This window comes from Mustela nigripes, chromosome X (assembly GCF_022355385.1).
Source record: "Mustela nigripes isolate SB6536 chromosome X, MUSNIG.SB6536, whole genome shotgun sequence".
Classification (NCBI taxonomy): domain Eukaryota; kingdom Metazoa; phylum Chordata; class Mammalia; order Carnivora; family Mustelidae; genus Mustela; species Mustela nigripes.
The window spans coordinates 57096980-57118808 of NC_081575.1; the positions used below are offsets into that span (position 1 = coordinate 57096980).

Here is a 21829-nt window from a genome sequence, read left to right on the forward strand (position 1 = left end):
ATAGAAGCCAACAGATTGCAATAGGTTGAGTAATGAACAGCATATAAAAGCTCTTAGTATTGCCAGGGCCATATATTTTAATACCAAGTGTTTAAAAATTTTTGTGAATATTCAGTTGTTTCCTTTCGCTCTCTCTCTCTTTCTCTTCCCTCCCTCCCTCTGTCTCTCACTGTCTTTGCTGTTGGTATTGAAGAAGATGATAACACAGAATTTGGTGTACAGGAAAACTGTGAAGTAGGAAAAAAAAGAGTCTATTTCATCATTTCCAAATCCCTTATTTATAATCTGGTCCATTAAACCATTTTTGTCTTCTATTAGTCTTTACTAAATTATATGTGCCTGGGAATACTTGAATATTTTCAGTGATTTATGAATGGATCTTTAGAGAATGATGGCTGGCAACTATTTGTAAGATTATGGGGTTTTGTGCTTTTCCATGAGTGGGTGGGAGAGCTATGAAGAAATATTTTGATTGAAGTAAATTACATAAGCCCCTAAAGGGGAGTTTCAACCTAAGACTTCCACTTCCCCACTTAAAAAGGAATTTTAAAAAATCAGTAGTTAATGGGGAAAAAGTGAGTTAATTTTAAGGTTGCTAATGGACCGCTGCTCCTACACTGCCATCCTTTGTCATTTAATAGTGCGTTCTGTAGGTGGCTGGCATAGCAATCAAGACCTAATGAGAAAAAGGAGGGAGAGAAGTTAATATATGAATCAAAAAAATACTTGATGGGAAGTGAGATTGCCTAGAATTCCTTTCAGTGGCTTATTTTTTACAGCTGCATAATAACCTTTTCATTCTCATCAGAAGTTGGAGCAGAAAAGTATAAAAGAGTCTTAAAATTTAAAAAGAGCCCTTTTTGGTACTATTTCCAATGAGTTCTGTACTATTTTCTCTCTCATTTTGCTGATGGAAAATGCTAAACTGATTGATTTAGCTGTGTGATTCTTTTGTGATGATTAAGTGAATTGTATCATGTGGCCTAGACTAATATCATAACTTTAAGATATGCTAACATTATTCTCTTTCAGTTATGAACATGTAGTTAAATATGTTTACTTTGAGATTTCCATTAGCTATGTCTGAGAGATATGGAGACAAAATAGAGTAGTTGCCCATATTATTTCAAAATTAAACAACTTGAAACACAGTCCCTTATAATATAGCTGTTGCTTCAAGAAAATTAATCTTCTAAATAAGAAAAAGAAAAATATCTTTAAAGCAGGAACATTTTACATGTTAAAAATTAGTTTAAAAATGTGTTAAATTTTTCTAGGAGAAAAACTCTACATGCTGAAAGAAGGATTATATTTTTTTATATATTTTTAATTTTTTTTAAATTTTTTTTGTTTTGTTTTTTAGATTTTATTTATTTATTTGACAGGATGAGAGAGATCACATAGGCAGAGAGGCAGGCAGAGGAGGAGGAAGTAGGCTCCCTGCTGAGCAGAGAGCCCAATGCAGGGCTTGGGGCTGGATCTCAGGACCCTGAGATCATGACCTGAGCCAGAGGCAGGGGCTTAACCCACTGAGCCACCCAGGTGCCCCAAAGCATTATATTTTTAAAATACAGTAAAAGGCAAGTTTAGCCCAAATCACCAAAAAGTGTTACGATCTTTTAGCAGTTTCAGTTCCATTTCTTCTTTCCTGAGAAACAGGTACTTCCCTAATACAAGATTCTGACTTACCTCTAAACTTCCACCTTCTGTCTCCCACCTTCACTTCTTCCATTTCGTTTTCCTTTCCATGTGTGAAAATAAAGAGAAAGGAGATGTGGTAAAGCTGCTTGGCTTCACCCCTCACAGGACTGCAAAATCCAGCAACAGTAATAGATTACTCAGCTCTTTGATGTAAAATTCTGTGTCTCTGCTAAAATACATGCATGGCTGAGCAATTTTAAAGATTCTTACTATCCTGAGAATCAAACTGTTTAAAGTATGAGAGTAATTAACATCTTTAATGTTAAATTTTATAGCAAGGCCTCTTTTCATGTGTGTGGGTTTATATGGCTGTGCATATAAAGTATAGTTTAGCAGGTACTCAGTTTAAGTATATGACTACCATATAGAGTGCCCTCTAGAGTTTTTACTGATAATAACTTTACTTATTTATTTTCCAATTTGAGGAGTTGCTTTTCCTGAGGAATAAGTGACATATTGACTGTGTTTAGCCTTCAAACTTGCAGTACTGTGGAAGCTATCTGCAAGCAAAAGAAAACATGCCTTATTCAGCTGTCTCACATCATACATTTTTATTTTAGAAATCCTCAAAATAATTTTTATTTACATCTAATAAAATGTCAAACCCTGCATATATATATGGCCAGTAAAGCATAAATGTATATAGTTTTGAGCAAGTAGGAACAGAAATATAAAGCAAAGCCATAAGGAATGATACCAGTAATGATCTTATTGATGAGCACTGTAACATCTATTCTGACAGAGTTAGTCCTAGTATCAGCTCAACCCACCCTTCATTTAATTTAGTTGCTGATTACATAGGTTTCGAAATTCCTGTGATTTGAAATGTCTAAATAATAAATAAAGTCTCCTCCATCTAGGAATCATTTTTTTATTAAAAAAATGAATTTATGGTGCTCAATAGAGGCAGCGAAAGTATTTCACAAAATACAACATCCATTCATGATAAAAACCCTCAACAAAGTAGGTGTAGAGGCAATATACCTCAACAAAATAGAAGCCATATATGAAAAATTCACAGGTAATGCCATCCTCACTGGGAAAAAAACAGACCTTTTTCTCTACAGTTAGGAACAAGACAGAGATGTCCCCTCTCACTACTGTTATTTAACATAGTGCTGGAAGTCCTAGCCATAGCAATCAGAAAACAAAAGAAATAAAAGTAATCCAACTTGGCAAGGAAGCAGTCACACTTTGACTATTTGCAGATGACATGATATTCTGTATAGAAAACCTAAAAGCCTCCACCAAAAAACACAAAACAAAACAAAACAAAAACTGTTAGAACAGATACAGGAATTCAGTGAAGTTGCAGGACACAAAATCAACATACAGAAATCTGTTGCATTTCTATACGGCAATAAAGAAGCAGCAGAAAAAGAAATCAAGGAACAAATCCCTTATAAAATTGCACCAAAAATCACGAGATACCTAAGAATAAACCTAACCAAAGAGGTAAAAGATCTGCACTCTGAAAACTATAGAACATTCATGTAAGAAATTGAAAATGACACAAAGAAATGGACATCCCATGCTCATAGATTGGAAGAAAAAATATTGTTAAGATGTCTATACTACCCCAAACAATCTACCCATTTAATGCAATCCCTATCAAAATACCAAAAGCATTTTTCACAGAGATAGAATGAATAATCCTAACATTTGTATAGAACTACAAAAGATTATTATAGCTAAAGAAATCCTGAAAAAGAAAAGCAAAGCTGGAGGCATCACGATTCTGGACTATATTACAAAGCTGTATTGATCAAAATGGTGTGGTGCTGCCACAGAAATAGACATGTAGGCCAATAGAACAGAATAGAAAACCCAGAAATGAATCCAAAACTCTATATCAATTAATCTTTAACAAAGCAGGAGAGACTATTCAATGAGAAAAATTCTCTTCCCCAAATGGTGGTGGGAAAACTGGACAACTACATGCAAAATACACATACACAAAATTAATCCAAAATGGATCAAAGACCTAAATGTGAGACTTGAAACCATAAAAATCCTAGAAGTGAACACAGGCACTAATTTCTTTGACACTGGCTGCAGTATCTTCTTTCTAGATATGTCTCCTGAGGCAAAGGAAACGAAAAACAAACTATCAGGACAACATCAAAATAAGATGTTTCTGCACAGTGAAGGAAACAACAAACAAAACTAAAAGGCACACTATGGAATGGCAGAAGATATTTGCAAGTGATGTATCCAATAAAGGGTTAGTATCCAAAATATATAAAGAACTTATAAAACTAAAGACCCAAAAAGTGAATAGCCCAATTAAAAATGGGCAGAAGAGGCAAATTAACATTTTTCCAATGAAGGCATACAGATGGCCAACAAACACATGAAAAGATGCTCGACATCACTCATCATCAGGAAAATGCAAATCAGAACTACAAGTTATCACCTCACACCTGTCAGAATGGCTGAAATAAAAAATACAAGAAACAGCAAGTTCTGGGAGCAACATGAAGAAAAATTAACCTTGTGCACTCTTGGTGGGAATGCAAACTGATCACCCACTGTGGAAAACAGTAGAGAAGCTTCTCAAAAATTAAAATTGAGCTACCCTATAATCCAGTAATGGTACTACTAGGTATATACACAAAAAGTACAAAAACACTAATTTGAAATGATACATGCACCCTTATGTTTACTGCAGCATTATTTACAAGAGCCAAACTATGGAAGTGGACCAAGCACCTGTTGATAGATAAGTGGATAAAGAAGATGTGGTATATATATATATATACAACTGGTTACTATTCAGCCATAAAAGAAAGTGAAATTTTACCATTTGCAATGACATGGATGGAGGTAGAAAGTATTATGCTAAGCAAAAGAAGTTAGAGAAAGACAAAACCATATGATCAGTCATATGTGGAATTTAAGAAACAAAACAAATAAGCAAAGGGAATAAAAACTGAGAAAGAGGCAAACTAAGAAAGAGACTCCTTTTTTTTTAAAGATTTTATTTATTTATTTGACAGAGTGAGATCACAAGTAGTCAGAGAGACAGGCAGAGAGAGAGGAGAAAGCAGGCTCCCTGCCAAGCAGAGAGCCTGATGTGGGACTCAATCCCAGGACCCTGAGATCATCACCTGAGCCAAAGGCAGAGACTTAACCCACTGAGCCACCCAGGTGCCCAGAAATAGACTTTTAACTATAGAGAACAAACTGATGGTTACCAATAGGGAGGTGAGGTGGATGGGTAGAATAGGTGATGGGGTTTAAGAAGTACACTTGTGGTTAGGCAATGGGTGTTGTAAGGAATTGTCAAATCGCTATATTGTATGCCCAAACCTAATATTACACTGTATATTAAGTAACTGGAATTTAAATAAAAACGTGAAAATCACGTTTTTATTTAAATAAATAAATAAATAAATAAATAAATTGAATTTATGGTGGACTTTGCATTAAAATTTTGGTAAAGTTTTGCTGTATATCTTAAACCTAATTCTTTATGTCCTCATGTGAGTTCCTCCATTAGTTGTTTTGTTTTTTGTTTTTTGTTTTTCTGTTAATGCTCCATGCTCATACAGGGACCTCTACACATCTTTCCATGGGAAGGAATGTGTCTGGAAAAATCTTAGGAAGACTGATAAATATTTTAGTTCTTTTTTTAAAAAGATTTTTATTTATCTGTTTGAGAGAGTTAGAGTGAGAGGGATCACAGAGGGAGAGGGAGAAGCAGACTCACTGCTGAGTGGGGAGCCCAATATTGGGCTAGATCCCAGGACTTGAGCCAAAGGCAGATGCTTAACTGACTGAGCCACCCAGGCACTCCTTTCTTCTGCTTTCTATGATGAAATAAAACATCAGCTACCAAGAGGCAGACAACTTCAACTAGTGTTTAAATAATCTCAATGACATGACTGTGCATAAAGAAGAGAGAAATATTGCTGTCTTATTTTACTAAGGAGTAGATAGTTGTAGGGGTAATCAAAGAGAGGGCTTTATTTGGTAGACAGCATATGCTGTGAACTAGCCACTTCTCCTAGCTCAACACAGAGAGTTTTTAAAAGACTTGTTTCTTTGAATTAATTTTTATTAGTTTAACTTTTTCACATTTTAAGAATATTGAATTTTTTATTTTACTTAAAACCAATTAATTAACATATATTGTATTAGTTTCAGAGGTAGAGTTTAGTGATTCATCAGTTGCATTTAACGCCCCAGTGCTCATCACATCATGTGCCCTCATTAATGCTCATCACCCAGTTTACCCCATCCCCCCAACCCCTTTCCCTCCAGCAACGCCCAATTTATTTCCTATAGTTAAGAGTCTCTTATGGTTTGTCTCCCTTTTGATCATAAAAGGAATACATGTTCATTACAGAAAATATATGAAAATACAGTAAGAAGTTTTTACATAATCCAAACTATTCTTAAAATAGGAGCAGGTGAATATTTTTGCCAGTGTTTTCTCCTTGCATATATGCAGGGGTATGTGTGTGTTTATGTATGTGTATTCACATACACTTGCTTTTTAAAAAAAATTGGAAATGTACTATATTTATAGTTTTATATCATGTATTCAAAAATTGCTTTGATCATTTTTTCTATTACAACCAGCAATACAAATTCATTATTAAAATATTTCAATATAAGTAAGCAAATTGAAAAAATAAGAAGTATTGAAATAAGTAAAATTAGACCAAAGAAAAAAAATAAAATTTCCTGTAATTCCATCCCAAAATAATAATGTCAATGTTTTGGTCTAAATAATATCAGTCTTTTCATTGTAGATGAAAATGTACACTTTTTTTCTTTTACAAAATTAAGATCATCGGAATGTCTGGGTGGCTCAGTTAAGCAACCAACTCTTGGTTTTGGCTCAGGTCATGATCTCAGGGTCATGAGATGGAACCCCATGGTGGGCTCCATGCTTAGCACAGAGTCTGCTTGAGATTCTCTCCCTCTCTCCTTCTACCCCTCCCCCATTTGCACTCACATCCTCTCTATAAATAAATAAATAAATAAATAAACGGATAAATAAATAAATAAAATCATGGTGTGACTACGTAGTAGGTTTTGTTACCTTCATTTGTTCACTTAACAGTAGATGGCGAATATTTTCCTTAGTATCAACTCTTCTTGCCCTTCATTTTTATAGTATTTATTGAAGGAATAGGTCCTAAATGAAACAATCATTCATTGTTAAGCATATAGACTGCTTCATTTTTTTCTTCCAATTATAGACAGCACAGTAGTGGCCATCCTTGTATTTGTACTTATCCATACTTATTTCCTAGAAGGCACTGTTAGAAGTACAACTGCTTATCAAAGCATATATGATATAAATTTATCATTTGTGTCTATTTATTTATTTATTTGTAAAGATTTTATTTATTTATTTGACAGAGTGAGAGAGCACAAGCAGGGGGTGGTGGCAGAGGAAGAGGGAGAAGCCAGTTCCCCACTGAGGTGGGAGCCCAATGTGAGGCCTAATCCCAGGACCCTGGGATTATGACCTGAGCTAAAGGCAGATGCTTAACTGACTGAGCCACACAGGCACCCCCATTTGTATCTTTTTAAAGTAAAGAAATTATTTAAGTGATCTTGAAAGAAGCATTCTCAATAAAGTTTTGAGGAATGAAAAATGAAATCACAGCATTTTTTTTTTCCATAGAAGAGTCCAGTGAAGTTCCAAATGAGACAAGGGTTCATAAGGAGGAGGACCACCATGCAGTATCTGCAGATAATGTGGTATGTACATTTTAAAATTCTTTCTTCATGATGGGTTCTTTCCTACATGATGGATTTCAAGAATATGTTTCCAGTTGGTAATAATATCAGTGTTATTGTAATTATATCCTTCTCCACTTCACAAGCCAAAACAAAGCTGTCATCAATGAAATTATTTATCTTTGAGGGTTAAAGAAATGAAATTTAAAGCACTGTCATTTCTGCCTCAATTTTTTTGACTGAAGAGATTTGCGAATGTAAAAACCCAAAACTTACTACATATAGACATTTTATACATATGTTATTTTTCTTTAATACATTTAGCAAAGAACAGAATTAAGGCTGAGGTTAGACTGCGATAATGAAAGAAGGCTTTCTTAGTTCTAAGACTTGTATCTGATTCAGATACACTTGACTCTCATTCAGAGTTCTCTGTTCAGACCATATCTGTCTTTACTATGTTTGGAACATTCCCTTCTTTCTAGTTGAATTAGACTCTCTTAGTCTTAAAAATTGCACTGATGGAGGAAAGACAATATTAACACGCTGAAATACAGGCAGAGACAGGGTATATGTGGATTTAACTGGGCTTTGTGAAAAAGTAAACATTATTGGTATATAGAAATGTTCTCAAAGCAGCTGTTTTAGCAGCATCTGTTTGTATCTTGACTTCATCAAGTAATATAGAAATCAAAATAATATTAAAGCAAACATAAAGGCAAATGCCATTTTGTTTTTTCTTTCAAAGTGATTTTTGCTTGATTGTGGTCTTTTAAAAAACGATCCCTATAATGGATTTCTCTGTTACAAAATGGGTGTAACTTCATTTCTGGTTTCTATTATAAACATTTATAGGACACTATAATTCTTCCACATCTCCTTAGTAGAAGTTGAACACATAAATTACAGTTTTGTTCTTTTTTGTTAAGCAACATTTTATAACAGTATTTTCCACATGCAGAATATAGTTTAGGATTACATTTTACTGATTTCAGTCCTGATTTCAATTGATGTCTGACCCTACTAACACAACTCAATAGACATATAGGAAAACAAACCTTGATTTTAATGAAATGTATTCATTAGATAGCTGGTAATAATTATTTCCACAATTAGTTGTGTTAAGATTCTCAAATTCGGTAAAGTAATAATCTTCTCTGCTCTAGATTTGAGTTACACTAAACAAGTTATATACAATTATTTACAAACTAAACCCTTTTTTCTTCTGTAAACACATGCTCATTTTTAGTGTGAATTTCTCTGCATTGGATCTCCCCTCAGCAGACATTTGGAAATAATAAATGAAATAATTGCATGGAGTGACCCAACTCATTTAGGCATCTAATTTTTGGAAAAAAAAAATTCACTTTTAGAGACAGAACTTCAGACTGTTAAAGGTCCATCTCCTCTGCCTGTAACATTGAGTGCCCGCAATTATTCATAGATGGCAAATCACAAAAACATTTAAGACTGATTTATATGCAAAAATCTATAGCGTGGCCTTTGGAGCTTTCTTCCCTGGATTACTTACCTCTTTTTCTCCAGAACTGATCCAAACAGAGAATCTAAAAAAAATTTTTTAGAAAGTATCAAATTAGGTCTAGTGAAAGCTGACATAATGAAACCCCAAGTTTATAGTGATTTTAATAAAAAAAATTAGATTCATCTCCAATCAGCAGTAGAAATCAGTTTCATTGCAACTATCCTCTTGACTCAGAAGCCTGTAGGTCACACATCCTGTTATGGTTACATATCCCCATAGGCAATGTGTTAAGTATGATCATTCCAGGTGTGTTTGGGACTTTTGAAATATTGTTATTCAAATTCCAATGAATTAGCATACAGTATAATATCAGTTTCATGTGTACAATATAGTAATTCAATACTTCCATGCAATACCAGTGCTCAAATATTTAGAGCTCATTTTGGTTTTGCTTTTGCTTTTTTAAAAAATAATGTTCTGTGATTAGAGAACTTTCTTTGCCCCCATGGTTGGGAGTTTACTGGTCATTCTTCACATCAGCAGTAAGCTGTTTTGTTGACTCTTTTGACAGATATTTAATTAGTACCTACTGTGTGCAAAATACTGTACGAACCATGTTGCACCTTGATTATAACATAATGACACTTTAGGATCTCTCTCTCTCCCTTTTACTGTTCAGTGAAGGAAGAAAATCACCAGTTTATTTTTATAATTATATCATAAATGTCTGCATTCAATTTGTCTAGCTAATGGAGTGCATTAAATAAGTGACTTAGAAAACTGCATTTGACTTTGGAATGCATGTCACATATTGATATTTTACATTAGAAATTGTAAAGATGTACATGGTAATTAAAAAACAAAACAATGCAACAAAGTAGGCATGGTTAGCATTAGAAAGACTCCTCTTAAAGGAAGAGAGTTTCCTGTCACTGGAGGGAACTATTTAAGCAGAATTCAAATGCCTCTTGTTTTTCAGAAATATTGTGAGAGACTTTTCTATTTTAAATAGTTTTATAATAATTTCCTAATTAATAAGCAGTCATCAGTTAAAGGTACCAAAAAGTGGCTCAGACATACACTGTATATAACACTGAAGAACCAGTTATCAGAATTTATTCTGGATAACTTAGACAAGACAACCCCATCATTAAAACTAAACACTGAATGTTTATGTACTATACATTGTTGGATATAGTGTTGATGATCAGATACGTATTTATGAATACTTCTCTACTTGTGTTACAGAAAATAGAAATTATTGATGATGAAGAAAGTGACATGATAAGTAATTCTGAAGTTGAACAAGTCAATTCTCTCTTGGATTATAAGGTGAAAGTAATTTCAAATTCTGAATTCCTTAAAAGAAGGTACTAAATGAGGCAGACTTTTATATTACCTTTGTACTAGCTTATTTCACTTTCAATTTTTTTAATAAGTTAAAGTGGGGCTCCCTATTGACTTTCTCAGGCGCTTAGATACCAGTTAGGATATGGACATTTTAATTAATTCTGGCTGGTTTAGTGGTTATTGTTTTAAGCAAAGAGCTTGATGAGTGGGAGTAGGTATTGACGGTGTACATCAAGGTGAGGCAGGACATAATGGTGGTTAATGTGAAATTTATGACAATGGCCTTAAAGCTAGTGTTTACTTTTAAATGGTGGTAAAGGGGAGATTTTTTTCCAGTGGCCCTTGCTAATTTTATCTTGAATTGCAAATTTTGAAGATCATTTTTAGGGAACCAGTTTTAGAAGTTTAAAGACAATTCCTGAAGCAAATGCCAAATGAATATAAAGAGAAGTGATATTTTCTTAAATTCACTGGTACCTAAACTGAAAGGCTTACTTTGAGAGTGTGCCATATGTAACTTTATGAAATTTTGACATGAGCTATCTGTCTATATCGATATGTTTTCTGCATAGATATGTAGTTGTTTTCCTTTGTTAATCAATATCCTATCTTACTAGGTAACCTCGGGCCTCTGAAATTTTGGCCAAACAATCATTCTGTCCATACAGAGAAGTCCTTTGGTGGAAAACTTTAAGTGTTCAAAGCAGAGATTAATAATCTTAAAATGCTAACAGAAAATAACATTTAATCAGAAAAGATAATAGCTGTCATTTTCTCAAAACTCTTTTCAATTTTTCTATAATTGAAAGTTATGTCATTCAACAGATTGTTCCCTAAATGTTTATAGCATGTCAGAATTTATAATATTGAATATTATCATCAGAAGACAATTATCTTTTGAAATTTATTCCATAAGTGCCTAAAGAGCACAGCATAATCCTGTATTTAAACTGTATTTCCGACTAATGAAATTTTAAGATTGTTTCTGAACTATAAGAGATCATTCTAATCTCTCCTACATAGTCATAAAATATTTACAAATGCCCAGTTCAGGTTTAAAAGTGCTCTGTGCCACTTAGCACAGGATATGGAAACTACAGAGGAGAGGACTGGATTGCACAGCTGTTAAGTATTTTCCTCTTAGCACTCTCAAAAAGGTCAAATGAGGCTGGGCTAAGAACAAAGGATACTTTGGAGAACCTTAAACTTCTGGAGTGCCACTTGAGAAGGTTTGGAGCTAAAGACCAGGGTAGGGTAGACTATCTAACCCAGGAATGCTAGTTAACATTTTTATTGAACTCTACAGGACATTTAATGATCCTGTGTTTTCCATGTGGTAAATGATGCGGGAACAAGAAGTCCTTAACTACCCTATTAGGAATGTCTTCGACAACACATCACCACCTACGTAAATTTATTTTTTAACTCTAAAAATTTAACAATTGTATAGAAATATATTTTTCATAATCATTATTAAAAACACTTCACCTCATCTGTGAATTGCATTGCCTTAATTCTAAAGTCAGGACAAATTAGTGAAAGAAACACAGTGACAGACTAGGAGACTCCTGTGCCTACCTCTTCCCTCAGACACACCTAGGCAACATTACATCTATGCAACTATCTCTGAAAAAATGATGAACACTAGCAGAAGAGACATTCCACAGCTAGTCATAGAGAGAAAGCCACATTGAAAGGGGTAAGAGGGGCAGAGAGGCATTTGGGACCCAAACTCTCTGTGTGACTAAACACAAACAAGAGGGACATCACAACTACAGAGAAGTGAGAGACTCAGACCCCACACAGGGCACCACTGGTGCTGGAGACACATACTAGGAAGACAATTCCCTTTAATGTCTGACTTTGAAAACTAGCAGACTTTAACTCTAGGAGCTTTAAAAATCAGTAAGCTTGATGTCAGGGAATGTGGAGGTTGCTGGGAAACCAAGTACCTACCCATAAAGAACCACATATTAGTAATATAAATGAGCCCAAGACATAGCATAGAAACAGCAGTTTGGAAATTGGCTGGGTTATACATGAAAGAGATTTATTGGGTCATCTTAGACCATGTGCCAGAAGGGCAAGGATCTGCAAATTTCTACAAGAACAAAAGTGTAAGCTGTCACCTGTTTCTTTCCCTCCACCAGTGTAAAAAGCCAAAAGCTTAAAACAACAATTTCTAACACTCTCCATCTTCCTTGTCAACACCAAATGCTTCACCCTGGAATTCCCCTGTGGACCAACTACACCCAACCTACCTGCCATGGCAGGCACAAGTTCCAAAGCTGCTCCTGCCCAACCACACCTGTTATGCAGCTTAGGCCCAGACCAGTGCCACTCCAAATTGACCCCCATCGTGGGGAGGTGTAACAAACCCACACACCAGGCACCCACAGCTCCTGTAGCCAGGCCTCTTATCTGCATGTACAGGGACTGAGCCCTACACTCCTGTGCAGTTTTGGCAGAGAGGCTAATAGCATGTTGCTAGGATGTATAATGGGCCCACCCACCAACTGGTCCTACCTGGCCTCAGTCCAGACTCTCAAAAGTGTATTCACAGAGGCCCACAGAAGTAGGCTTTTGAAGCTATCTGGGCTGAAGGTAAACATGGCTCAGCCACAAGAGAAGGATACATACAGCCCACACAGGGGACACCTGTGGGATACCTGGTTCTGGTGACATGTGAGCACTGTGCTATAGGGCACCACAGGACCTCTTTGACAGAAGGCCACAATTTTTAAAATCAGAAGATGTAGCTGACCTACCTAACACATAGAAACAAACACAGAGAGTTAGATGAAATGAGGAGACAGAGTAATATGTCCCAAATGAAAGACAAAATCACAGTAAAAGAGTGAAATGAAACAAAGATGAGCAATATGCCTGATAAAGAGTTCAAAGTAAAGGTCATAAAGGTACTCAGAAGACTTGAGAAAAGAGTGGATAAACCCAGTGAGAACTTCCAAAAAGAGAGAGAGAATATAAACAAGAATGAGTCAGAGCTCAAGAGTTCAATAAATCACATGAAAAATACACTAGAGGAAATTAACAGCAGATTAGAGAATGCAGAAAAATGGATCGGGGATCTGGAAGACAAGATAATGGGAAGTAACCAATCTGAACATCAAAAAGCAGAAAAAATAATGGAAGAGAATAGGTTAATAAAATTAATAAAACAATACAACACTATCATTCATAATAACATCCACATTATATAAATCCCAGAAGAAGAGAGAAAGAAAGGGCCAAAAAAATCTATTTGAAAAAAATAATAGCTGGAAACTTCCTTAACCTGGGGAAGGAAATAGAAATCCAGATTCAAGAAGTAAAAGGATCCCGAACAAGATGAACCCAAGGAGGGCTACACCAAGACACATAATAATTAAAATGGCTAAATGTAATGATAGAATTTAAAAGCAACAAAAGAAAACAGTTACAAGCAAAGGAAACCCAAAAAGGCTATTAGCTAATTTTTCACCAGAAACATAGTAGGCCAGAAGGGATTGGCATGATATATTCAAAGTGAAAAAAGGAAAAAAAAATACAACTTAGAATAACCTACCCAGCAAGGTTATCATTCAGAATTGAAGGGGATAGAAAGAATTTCCCAGACAAAAGAAGTTAAAGGAATTCATCACCACTAAATCTACTTTACAAGTAATGATAAAAGGACTTTTTTGAGTGTAAAGAGAAGGCCATGACTAGGAGTAAGAAAATTAAGAAAGGAAACATTCATGGGAATAACAAACATATAGTGAAAGGTATTAGTCACTTATAAAACCAGTATGGAGGTTAAAACACAAAAGTAGTGAAATCAAGTGTGCCTAAAATAATCAGTTAAGGGATACATGAAATAAGATGTCAAATATGACATCATATACATAAAACGTGGAGGAGGAAGTCACAATTTAGTGCTTTTAGAATGTGTTCAAACTTAAGCGACCATCAACTTATTATAGATTGCTATACACAGAAAATGTAATATATGAATGCAATGGCAACTACAAGACAAAAAATTACAAGAAACAGAAAATAAATGGAAGGGAAGCTAAGCATAACACTAAAGAAAACCATCAAAACATAAGGGAAGTAAACAAGAGAAGAATGGAACAAAGAAGAACTACCACAACAACCAGAAAACAATTTTTTAAATGGCAATAAGTATGTATCCATTAATAATTACTCTAAAGGCAAGTGGACCAAATGCTCCAATCAAAAAGCATAGGGTGACTGAATGGATAAAAAAGCAAGATTCATCTATATCATGCCTACGAAACACTTAACACTTACTTCAGACATAAAGACACATGTAAATTGAAAGTGAAGGGATGGAAGAATATTTACCATGCCAATGGAAGCAAAAAAGAAAGCCGGGTAGCACTACTTATATCAGACAAAATAGGCTTTAAAACAAAGAGTGTATGTAATAAGAGACAAACAAGGATACTACATAATGATAAAGGGGAAAATCCAACAAGACGATATAACTATTGTAAATATTTATGCACCCAACATGGCACTGAAATACATAAAGCAAATATTAACAGACATAAAGGGGGAAATTGACAGTGATACAACAATAGCAGGGGACTTTAACAACTCACTTGCATCAATGGATAGATCATCCAGACAGAAGATCAATAAGGAAACTGGCTTTGAATGGCACTTACTCCAGATAAACCTGATGGTCATTTCCCGAACGTTCTACGCAGAAGCAGAGGAACACACAATCTCTTTAAGGGCACATGACACATTCTCCAGGATAGGTCATATATCAGGCCAAACAACAAGTCTCAATAAATTTTAAAAGATTAAAATAATATCAAGCATAATATTAACCACAATAGTATGAAACTAGAAATCAATCACGGGGTGGAGGGGAACTGGAAAAAACACAAGCACGCAGAGGTAAACAACACACTACTGAACAAACAATAGGTCAATGAAGAAATCAAAGGTAATTTTAAAAAATGCATGGAGACAAATGAAAATGTAAACACAACAGTCCAAATATTTAGGATGCAGCAAAAGCAGTTCTAAGAGTGAGGTTTATATAGCAATAGAGACATACTTCAAGAAATGAGAACTATCTCAAATTAACAACCAAACCTCACACCTAAAGGAAGCAGAAAAAGAAGAACAAAGTCTGAAGCTAGTAGAAGGAAGGAAATAATAAATATTAGAGCAAGAGTAAGTAAAATAGAGTCTAAAAAATAACAGAGAAGATCAATGATACCAAGAGCTGGTTCTTTGAAAAGATAAACAAAATTGATAAACCCCTACCCAGACTCATCAAGAAAAAAGAGATGACTCAAATAAAATGAAGGGGGAGAAATATGAACCGATACCACAAAATATGAAGAATTAAGAGAATATTGTGGAAAAATTATATGCCAACAAATCTGACAACCTAGAAAAATGAATAAATTCCTAGAAACATAGTTTTCCAAACTGTCTGTAGATAGGTGAATGGGTAAAGAAGAAATCATTTGTATGTGTGTGTTTGTGTTTGTGTGTATGTGGTGTATGTGTATTACTTCACCATAAAAAAAGAGTGAGATTTTGTCACTTGAAACCACATGGATGGACCTAGAGGGTATCACACTAATTAAAATGAATTCAACAGAGAAAGATGAATACCATATGGTTTCACTTATACACAGAATTCAGGAAACAAAACAAATGAACAAACAAAATAAACAGACACTTAAATACAGAGAACAAAGTGGTGGTTGCCAGAGAGGAGGTGGGTGGGTGAATGAGCAAAATAGATGAAGGGAATTAAGAGATACAAATTTCCAGTAATAAAATAAATAAGTTGCAGAGTACTAAAGTACAAGGTATGGAATATATTCAATAACATTGTAGTAACATTGTATGGTGACAGACTGGGACTATACTTATTATCATGAGCAGTGAGAAACTTGTCAAATCAATATTTTGTATACTTGAAACCAATATAACATTGTATGTCAATTTTACTTCAATAATAATAATTATGTAGCAAACTAATAAATATAAAATATATGTATATGTGTAAATGTATATACACTTCCATGCTTATGCATATGAAACTGCTGGATTATAAAGAAAAGATGTGAAAATGTTTAACTTTAATGGAATTCCCAATTTTACACTTCCAACATCAGTGAATAGGAATTCTATTAATCTCCTTGAATAGTACTGTCTGATTTTTACATGTTATTAGCCTTTCTGGTTCATTTGAAATATTATTGTATTGTGGTTTTAATTTTCATTTTCCTGGTAATTCATACACCTAAATATTTAATCATGATATTGGCTTTTTCTATAATCTTTTTGAAGTAACTTTTCAAGTACTTTGCCCAATTTTCTAATACATTAATGTCTTTTCCTTATTGATTTGTTGGAGATTAGTTAGATTGAAAACTATTTTCTCCCAGAAAGAAAAATAAGATAGAAATTAAGGGTAAATAAAACCCCATATAGTGGCTCTTATTGCTGATTTCAGAATGTTGACTTAAAACAGCTTATCTAACATAACACAATAAAAAATAAATTAAAAAAACAGCTTATTAGTTTTGAAATTCAGTCTTTTTTCAGAGAACAGTTGTCTTCTCTTTTTGCATATGCATGCTAGTGTTTCTTGTTTGGGGATCATAATTACTTTGTTGGTTTCTTAAATATATTCATCATAAGTTTCTTGAAAGTAGAGATTTATCTTAGTCATCCATGTGTTCCCTGGCCTAGTTTCCAGCACAAAGGTGCCCAGCATTTAGTTCCTGCATGAGTGAAGTTAGTTTACTTATCCTTGGAAAAACTTTGAGTATCAGTATGCAAATGCTCATTTACATAAAATACATTAAGATTAGAAACTGGATCACTCTAACTCTTCTCCCACATTGAATTTAAAAGTCTCTGATTCTTGAGATTCAGTGTAACAAAATGAAAGAATGGTTACTTGTGTGCATTCGATAACTATTACTATACAATATTCAGTTTGTACATAGTGGGTTTTCTGATTGATTGCTAGAAATCCACATTGCTAGGAGTTTTGACTAATACAAAATGCTTATGAGACAAATTGGTGAGCTCAATCTCTGAGTTATGAGTAGCTACATCATAAAATAACACCTCAGTTTGGACAGCCATTGATTACCTGCTCAGATATCAGAGCTCCTGTCCACATGAAGCCTTGAATTCTCCCTACAATCTTCTTGGAGAAGAATTGACAAAGACTACTAGGAATGCAGGGAAGATTTTAACAAGAAACTAGAGCTGGATCTTTTGTGCAATTCAGTGACTGATGTTATCTTACTAGTTCCTCTCACGAAGACAACACTTACTTAGGAAAATCTCTAAAATATACATAAATTTCTGCCTGTAATCTAGGAAATGTTTCACAGGATTGCAAAAAGAAACTCCAAGGGGCACCTGGGTGGCTCAGTAGGTTAAGCCTCTATCTTCAGCTCAGGTCATGATCTCAGGGTCCTGGGATCAAACCCCACATCGGGCTCTCTGCTCAGCAGGGAGCCTGCTGGCACCACACCCTGTCTCTCTCTGCCTGCCTCTCTGCCTACTTGTGATCTCTCTCTCTCTGTCAAATAAATAAATAAAATATTTAAATATATATACACATACATACATAAATTTCTGCCTGTAATCTAGGAAATGTTTCACAGGCTTACAAAAAGAAACTCCATGGGGCACCTGGGTGGCTCAGTAGGTTAAGCCTCTGCCTTCAGTTCAGGTCATGGTCTCAGGGTCCTGGGATTGAGCCCCGCATTGGGCTCTCTGCTCAGCGGGGAGGCTGCTTCCACCCCTCCCTCTGCCTGCCTCTCTGCCTACTTTCTCTCTCTGTCAAGTAAATTCTTAAAATTTTTTTTTTAAAAAGCTCCAAGAAGAAAATACTTGCACTATTAAATTATCTTAAAGCTGTTTGTTTTTCAAATGTTGCATAAATACTGAGTAGAAGAAATATTTGCATAGAAAATAGAGATCTGTATACAGAAAGATGATTTGTGATTTCTGCAAATGTAAGTTAATATTTTAAAAATTTTTTCTAATGGACTGTGAGTGCAGCTCTTTAAGACTATGCATTCAAAGCAGACACTACAGTTCCTGATTTGAAAAGACTTCTGAGTCAGCACTTTACTAATACTACTGCTCTGACAGTGAATCCTAAATAAAAAAAAGAAAAAAAAAGTTTAGAATTAGTCAAACATAATATGGCAGAAGCATATGAAATTTTATTATAATGCTTACTTATAATAATTTAGATTGTTGGGTGCCTGTGGATAAGGAATTTAGCTTAAATAATTATTTGCAGATGATGCATTTGATATTAAATGGTCTGAAAAGGAAGCAGTTTTATTAAGTAAAATAAGCTCTAAACTGATAAAATAATTGATGCAGTTCACAGATTGAATACGATTATTGTAACTATATCTTCTCAATTGAAACAATAAAAATTAGCATATATTTAATTAATTGTAATACCTTCTATGCAGCTCTTTGAACATACCTTGTTAAGTCCTGCTATGATCTTTGAGACCAGTTCAGCTACAGAGAATACTCATAGCTTATTTTTTTTACTCATAGCTTATTTTTAACATTTCTATGTATTTTTTTTCCCTGCAAGAGGACCAGCTAACAATTTAAATCAAGTTCTCGATATATAATTTCCATACAATAAAGTTCACCCCTTTGTATAGTTAGATGACTTTTGACAAGTGGACACAGTTCTGTAACCAAGACCACAATTTACTTATCTGCTGATGAACCCTTGTATTGTTTTTAGTTTCTATTATGAATAAATTTGTTATGAATATTCATGTATATCTTTTTGTGGACACATGTTTCATTTCCCTTGGGTAAATACTTAGTAGTGCTGAGTCAGATGGTAGGAAAGAAAGATTATATAATGTTTGATTTTATAAAAAACTGCCAAAGCATATGTACTGTTTTATAATCCCACCAGCAATGTGCAAGACATCTAATTGCTCCACATTCTCACCAGAACTAGCTATTGTCAGTATTTTTAACTGTAGATATTGTAATATGTTAGTGGTAATATTTCATTGGGGTTTTAATTTGCATTTCCTTAATGAAAAATGATATTAAGCATTTTTCACATGCTTATTGGTCATTCACATATCTTCTTTGATGAAGTGTGTAAGTATTTTCTCTGTTTTTATTCTGTTGGTGATCCTAAAATTATATTATAAGCATTCTTTATGTATTGTGAATACAAGTATTTTATCAGATATGTGATTTGCAATTATTTTCTCCCAATATGAAGCTCATATTTTTATTTTCTTAAGTGTCTTTTGAAGAGCAAAGGGGTTTTTGTTTGTTTTAATTTTAATGAATTCTTTTAAGTTTCATGCTTTTTGTGCCTGTTGAGAAACAGCCTAACCCAAAGACACAAAAAATTTCTCCTGTTTTCCTCTAGGTTTATGGTTTTAGGTTTTGTAAATTTCTTGTTAAATTGTGTATATGACGTAAGAGTTGATAATCTTTTTTTAATATGAATTTACATTTGTTCAATCACTGTTTTTTGGAAGATTGTCCTTTCTTTGTCTATTGAATTACCTCAGCACGTTTTAAGAAAATCAACTGTATATATATTTTTTCTGGACTCTTTTCTGTCCCGTTGATCTATATGTCCACCCTTTGCCAAAACTATAACTTCTTGATTACTGTAGATTTAATATAAAATCTAGTCAGAACACTTCTGTGACCATATAACCCTCAAACCTAGACCTGCCAAAGATTACTAGTATTATATCCATTTTACTGATGAGTAAACAGAATCACAGAGAGTTTGGCCTGCCCAAGTTTACACAGCTATCAGTAGACCTGGTATTAAAATCTCCCCAAATCCTAGTATATTATTTTTTCCTACCAAACTAACAAAAGTAGTGAAAGGAGATTGTGTCTCAGTGGTACACAGTGGCACATTAGGAAATATTTTCTGAATAACAGACTCCTACATAAAGGCAGGGAACTCAACAACTACTTAAGACAAAGACAGTAGTAATTTTATTCCCTCCTTGGTGCAAAATAATCTTTTCTTTCTCAGTATTTGGCTTTGTGAATGATACATTCAGCATTACTGCATCTGCTATTGCTTGATAATTGGGCTTAATTGGACTTTGCCTATTCTTAATCCTAATATAAATGCTAATTAGGTTTAATATAGGAGGACTCTTTCCAAAAGGGAACTGTTTCTTGAGTTCTACCTTACTGGAATTTATTTGATTGTATTTTTGACCTTGCAAATTATTTTCTGTTGGTGATTTGCTTTGAGTAGTCTTTGAGTAAAAGAAAAATTAAAATTTAGAAGTAAATTAAATTAAAATTTAATTAATTATTTAATAAATTAATTAAATTTAATTAATTAAAATTAAAAAGTAAAATTTTCTTCTGTGCTTTATATACCTTATGCCAAAATATTATCTTCTTCTCTGTTTTTTGTAGTGTTCAATGATTCGGTAGTTGTGTTTAACACTCAGTGCTCATCACAACATGTGCCCTCCATAATACCCATCACTGGGCTTCCCCATCCACCCAGCCCTCTCCCTTCTGTAACCTTCAGTTTGTTTCCCAGAGTCCAGAGTCTCTCACGGTTTGTCTCCCTCTCTGATTCCTTCCTATTCAGTTCTCCCTCCCTTTCCTTGTGGTCCTCCACTCTATTCCTTATGTCCTACATATGAGTGAAACAGTATGGTATTGTCTTTCTCTGCTTGACTTACTTCACTCAGCATAATCCCCTCCAGTTCCATCCATGTGGATGCAAATGGTGGGTATTCATCCTTTCTGATGGCTGAGTAATACTCCATTGTCTATATGGACCACATCTTCTTTACTGTCCTCCTAATTTGATTGCTTTTTTAGAATTTTGTTGCGCATCAAACATGTATAGTCCTAGGTTTGCATAGGATAATTATATTGTTTGATCTTCTCTCCTTCAGAATGAAGAAGTCAGATTCATTGAAAATGAGCTAGAGATTCAAAAGCAAAAATACTTTAAACTTCAGACATTTGTTAGAAGCTTGATACTAGCTATGAAAGCTGATGATAAGGAACAACAACAGGTAGGTGCCAGAAGAGAATAGTAAGCTGTAATGTATCATGTTGAAAAATGACATGGCACATTTGAGTTCTTAATATTTTTTTCATTTTTATACTTCTTTCCTGCCTGCCTCAAGAAAGGATTTGTTACTTTATAACTTTTTTAGCACAGTATTTTTAAGAGTAGGTATTCAGATATTTGTGTGCTGCCTTAATAGAAAATCAAAATAATTGATTAATACTTTGTTAATTTCAGGCTAGAGTTAAAAAGGAAAAAATAACTTTAAAAATTAATTTTAAATAAATTCTCCATGTTTGTAGAGTCTGGGCTACCCTAACTGGAGAAACACACATTTTGAAATCTTTCGTGAATAAAATATTCTGGTGCAGAGTTCAGGGCCAAATCCAACTTGATGTGTGTTTTTATAAATAAAGTTTTATTGGAACTCCAAAAAAAAAAAGGTGAGGCATTTGCCTCTCTTCTGTATTTCAGTTACCTTCCAGACCTCAATAGATTTCACAAATGTTTAAATACCT

General features: G+C 34.2%; 1 protein-coding gene across 1 annotated transcript in view; it reads left to right on the forward strand.

Annotated features, from left to right (window-relative positions):
* HDX (highly divergent homeobox) overlaps positions 1-21829 on the forward strand; it is a 220013-nt gene that overhangs the window by 194083 nt on the left and 4101 nt on the right. Inside the window, exons 7-9 of the mRNA XM_059384879.1 lie at positions 7346-7422; positions 10133-10216; positions 21193-21315. Coding sequence (XP_059240862.1) covers positions 7346-7422; positions 10133-10216; positions 21193-21315 — 284 coding nt within the window. The remainder of the gene's footprint in view (positions 1-7345; positions 7423-10132; positions 10217-21192; positions 21316-21829) is intronic.